Source organism: Corylus avellana, chromosome 11, assembly GCF_965113065.1.
Source record: "Corylus avellana chromosome 11, dhCorAvel1.hap1.2, whole genome shotgun sequence".
Classification (NCBI taxonomy): domain Eukaryota; kingdom Viridiplantae; phylum Streptophyta; class Magnoliopsida; order Fagales; family Betulaceae; genus Corylus; species Corylus avellana.
In genome coordinates this window covers 6179992-6185621 of record NC_142500.1, presented here as the reverse complement: position 1 = coordinate 6185621, position 5630 = coordinate 6179992, and the positions used below count along the sequence as shown (strand labels likewise).

General features: G+C 38.8%; 1 protein-coding gene across 3 annotated transcripts in view; it reads left to right on the top strand.

Moving 5' to 3' along the window:
* The first annotated feature begins 587 nt into the window (after positions 1-587).
* Positions 588-5630, top strand: part of LOC132165414 (bifunctional purple acid phosphatase 26) — a 17979-nt gene continuing 12936 nt past the window's right edge. The window contains exons 1-2 of one of the 3 annotated variants that reach the window (XM_059575961.2): positions 588-746; positions 1681-1908. In XM_059575961.2, coding sequence (XP_059431944.2) covers positions 1717-1908 — 192 coding nt within the window. In that variant the 5' untranslated portion in view covers positions 588-746; positions 1681-1716. Of the gene's footprint in view, positions 807-1680; positions 1909-5630 lie in introns of all 3 variants that reach the window. The other 2 variants (XM_059575960.2, XM_059575959.2) reach the window with 2 other exon arrangements.

Genomic DNA, 5630 nt, shown 5'->3' with positions numbered 1-5630 from the left:
AAAGTTGGCCACGAGTTAGATTTATGTTATGTCCGTATCAAACCTCATTTAATTAAGGCCCCAAATTATGATAAATAAGTAATTGAGAAATACATTAATATCGTTTTATTCTCTTAAAATCTCCAACATTCTATTCTTGAAACAAGTATTACAATAATTGATAGCATTAAATAAGGAAATCAAATAATATATTAATAACAAAATCATTCTTAAATAAAATTTTCATGTTGAAGGCAGAGATATTTTGGGCATTGTGATAAGCCGCCAAAGATTCCCATCATAATTTACAAAGACAACTAATCAAACAATAAATCATGATCCCAAGTCCCAATTGGCAATTGGATAGTCATTGCATCAGATTTTTTTTTAATTTTTTTAAATGTTTTGTTTTTTAAATTGTTTGATATATATATATAACAGTCCTAAAAATGGGGATGGGACATGGAAATGGGCCGAATGGCTACGTTGGTCCATTACCGTTGATCCGCTAATGACGAACTGCCACGTTACTTGATGCTCATCCCGAAGAGAATATATTCCCTTCGCTTTTAAGCCAACTATGAGCTACGCGACAAAACAGTTTTTTCTAACCTACGCTACGCCACCCCTCCCTACTAACATACGCCTTCCCTTCGTTTATCCGTTATTAAGCTCGACAGTGCTCAACGGTGGTCGCTCTATATCTCTCTCTCTCCGTGTACGTTGAGAATTTCTGCATGATGCTCTGATACCATTTTTGTTTGACGGTGGGGCTCAAGCTGCAAGTTGTTTTCTACTTCTGTTGCGGTTAACTTCTCAAATACTTTGTATGTTTTTTTGTTTTCATTCAATACGTTGCTTTGATGTTGATTAGACAGTTTGTATCGGTGGAACAAGGAATTCAACCAACGATTTTGCTTTGAGATTGAAAATATATGAAAGATTTGAATCTCGGTTATTGATCCTGCTAAATTGTGTTTGATTTTGAAGAATGAGAATCGTGCTCGAGGGTAAAATAATAATGGGTTTTGATTAAATCATCTGGGATTATTATTTTTTTGTTTGTTTTTATGTTTTATGAATAAATGGTTGTTTGTCATGTTGATGTGATTTCGTATGGATTGCACCATGAAGTTTCGGGGCGGAGCTTTGAGAGGTTTGGCAATTATTGTTGACTATTAGGGAAGATGTGAGGTGGAAATTGATTTAGGTCTGGGTTGAAGTTACAGTAAGGGAAAGACAAAATCTTTGTAAGAGTTGTGTAAATTAATAATCTAAAGTTGCTTGCTGAGCTCCGCTTCTGCAAATGAGGAGATTGTCTCTTTTAAAGTTAATTATTCATTATGCTTGAACTTAGACAGGTTTTTGCCCTTGTTCTTCCAATGTGATTTAAATTATTGAAGAGAAATGGCATGGGAATGGTAGTAATTGTTTGGAAACATTCTCTTTTTGACTGAACGTTTAATGGGCATCAAAAATTGCAAAAAAGAAAGAAAAAAAGAAGAAAAAAAAATTCCCTCTCTTCTGTTTATTTTATTTACTGTATTACTACTTAGAAAGTGCACTGATTAGAGCCATTATACTGTTGTTTATTTTAGTCTGAACCAAAGCAAGTATTTCAAATAGTATAAGATGATATTCATTTATTGGTGGTTTACTTATCCTCACAACTGCTGACTTAGTTCGTATTCTTGGATGCAGTTAATTATACTTTTTATGGGTGGTTGATCAACAATCATGCCAAAGGTTTCTAGGACACAGTCCTTGTTGGTTCTACTCGCTTTCATTTCCTTTGTCTTGTTGAGCTCTGTGAATAGCAGGAATGCAGGGATCACAAGTACTTTCATTCGCTCAGAGTGGCCATCTGTTGACATCCCTCTTGACAACGACGCCTTTGCAGTTCCAAAGGGTCATAATGCACCACAACAAGTAAGCTTTCGTTCTTGGTAATAGTTGCAATAGAAAGCCCGGCAATATCAGGAGAAATATAGGTGGAAATGTGCATCTTGCATTTTGTTTATGTATTCTCAATAATCATCTGACAACATTATAGAAAAATGAAAAAGCATTTACTTCTACTGAAGTTGAAAAGAAAAATGTGAAAGAGCTTATCGATGCCATTATTTTTTTTATATACCATGCTTTGCAACCGAGCAAGGACTTTTGTTTCTATTCTGCCACTTTCAGGTTTCCATTTCCAAAGCAAATTAAAGGTGCTATTTGTCACATCTCAAACTCAAATCAGGCATGGTGCATGCTAAAAATATCACCTCTTAAAGAAAACTTAGAGAAATTTTTTAAGAATAATATTCCTCTAGCTAGGTAGATAATCCACCCACAATTATATAGTAAACACCGTACTTTAAACATAGTTAGAGTGAGAGAAATAAAGGTGCTTTTGGTATCTATGGATGGAGAGAAGTTTTGTGGCTTCTTTTTGTGAAAACATAGTTAGAGTTCCATAATATCCATAACAATCACAAATGGAAAACTCGCCATCCCCAAATTTTTTTTTTTTTATAAGTAATAATCAATCTTATTAAAAGCGTAAGGCGCCCCAAAGTATACTGGGAGCATACAATAGGATCACCTAACTAAAAAGGAAAAAATGAACAAGAAAATCATCGTAACTAATCAACACTGGAAAGACATGCGCAACAGTCCAAAGGTACAAAGTATGAAAACAAGAGTATAAAATGGCTTCCAAGGATCCCTCCAAGTCCTCAAAGCACCTATTATTTCTCTCCCTCCATAGATACCAAAAGAAGCAAGTAGGCACCATCTTCTAGACCTCAGCACTCTCCCTCCTCCCCGTAGACCACCAACAGGTGAGCAAATCGGAAACTCGTCTCAGCATCACCCAAGACAACCCAAACCGACCAAAAAAGGCACACCACAAAGCATAAGCTACCTCACAATGAAGAAGAAGATGATCTACCAACACAATCACATGTCACTTCCTAAGGTTATCTAGGGTCAGAATTTTGCCCAAAGCTGCCGACCACACAAAAAAGATTGCCCTCGGAGGAGCTTGTGTTCACCACACACTCTTCCTATGGAATCTCCTCCCTTCAGTACAGGTCAATGAAGCAAAGAGAAGCTTGACCTTGAAACGGCCTCTTTTGGAGGAGATCCACCACAACCTGTATGCACACCCTTGTCTCACTCGGGTAGAGTGCAACACTTGGAAAAAAGAAGCAAATACCTCACCTCCCAATCGTGAGCCTCTCTAGAAAAACTAACATTCCACTGATTGAATCCACCCAGCACCTCCAAATTAGCCGCAACTGAGGCTTCCTTCGCACAAGCAATACTAAATAAACCAGGGAAAGCTATCTTGAGAGCCGTATCTCCACATTACCTATCATGCCAAAATCTAACCCTAGTCCCATCCCCCACCTCAAATCGCATAAAGCCTTTGAAAGTGTCCCAACCTTTCCTAATATTCTTCCATAACCCCACCCCACCCCACAAGCTCCTCCAGGCTCGAAAGAGCACCACCCTCCCCAAAAACTTCCATACTTTGCATCTACCACAACTCTCCACCAAGCATCTCTCTCCGAACCATAGAGCCACAACCATTTCCCTAGCAGAGCACGATTGAACACCCATAAATTTATAATACCCAACCCGCCCTCCTTAATTGGCGTGCAAACCTTCAACCACTTCACCAAGTGGTACTTGAACTCTTCACCTAATCCATCCCATAAGAAATTACGTTGCATCTTCTCAATGTGTTTGGCAACATTGACCGGAATAGGGAAAAGAGACAAAAAGTAGGTAGGCAAGTTAGTGAGAGTGCTCTTGATTAGCGTGACGCTACCACCCTTCGACAAATACTACCTTTTCCAACCGGCTAACCGACGTTCTATCTTCTCAATCACATCATCCTAAATATGCATAGCCTTGAATGAGGCCCCCAACGGCAAACCAAGATACTTTACTGGCAAAGAGGCAACCCCACACCCTAGAATACCAACTAACATGCCCTCTTGCTCCACGTTCCCCACTAGTATTAACACCAACTTAGCCAAGTTAACCTTTAGACTGGAAGCAGCTTCAAACAGCAAAAACAAACTCCGCAAATAGCGTAACTGGGTGGGCATACCATTGCAAAAAATCAAAGTGTCATAAGCAAACAAAAGATGTGAGATGGTAGTATTACCGACCGTGAAGCCTTCTAGTAGCCCCCCATGAATTGCCGCAGAAATCATCCTGCTCAAAGCTTCCTTCACAAAAACAAACAACGGAGACAAGGGGTCCCCTTGTCTTAATCCCCTAGAACCTTAATAAAAGCACTTTGCGACTGGGAAATAATCTTATCCAGAACTACCTTCAATCTATTTGCTAAAACCATGGCTATGATTTTGTAGATACCTCCCACAAGGCTAATCGGCCAGAAGTCTTTGAGATTAATAGCATTGGGAATCTTCGGAATAAGCGAAATGAAAGAGGCATTGAGGCTCTTTTCGAACAACCCACCTGCATGAAAAGCTCTAAACACCTTCATAATGTCCTCCCTTACAACCTCCCAGCAAGATTGGAAGAAAGCCGTAGAAAACCCATCGGGACCCGACGCCTTATTGCCATTCATCTTGAACACTACCTTTCTTACCTTATCCTCTTCAAAGTCTCTCTCCAACCAATTAGCCTATACCTCCGAAATGGTATCAAAGGAAAGACCATCTACCATATGCCTCCAACTGCATTGCTCAGTAAACAGTTTTTGATAGAGCTCAACTATATGCTCATTAATCTCGGCCGGATTAGAAGAGGGATTGTCTCCAATCATAAGAGTATCTATAGAGTTGTATCTTCTATTAGAGTTGGCTATGGAGTGAAAGAATTTAGTACGCTTGTCCCCTTCCTTCAACCACTTCACCCTAGATTTCTGCTTCCAACTCACCTCCTCCATAAGAGTGCATTTCTCTAACTCTCGAACCACCTCCGCCTTCCTCATTAACTCCTCCACATCGAAGGCCCTACTTTCTTCGTTCACATCTAACACCCGGAGCTCGTCAAGAAGCATCATCTTATTCCTGCCAATGTTGTCAATCACCTCCTCATTCTAAGTCTTCAAATTCATTTTCAGGGCCTTGAGCTTGCAAGCGTGAACAAAACTCGGCATACCTTGGAACACATAGGAATCTCACCATTGTTTCACTAAGGCCACAAACCCTTCCGCTTTAAGCCACATATTTTCGAATTTGAACGGCCTCTTCCCCCTTGACACCTCCCTCAAATATAAAATACATAAAGTCAAACATGATCCAAATATTATAAATTCGAAATCATTTCTGATATATGTTTCCCCTGCAAGTAATATCTGGGTCCAATATACTTAAAGAGTTTATAAACTCCAAGTTTATCCTCCAACAATATATCCAAATAAGTTCCAACATATAACTAATAGCCAGATAAATCGCCCAATATGTACCTTAATATTAAAATCAATACTTACAAGGAAAGTCTCTTACTAACAATCATCCTTGATTCTTGAACTAAACATTTACTAATGTTACATGTCAACTTAAGGGATTTCCACCTATCTTGGAAAAGATCATAATAAACTAAAGCGGATAGGAATCTAATGCTTGTTTTTATGCTTTTTTTTTTCATATGCCAAATATATGTAATCAACTGGTACTGAT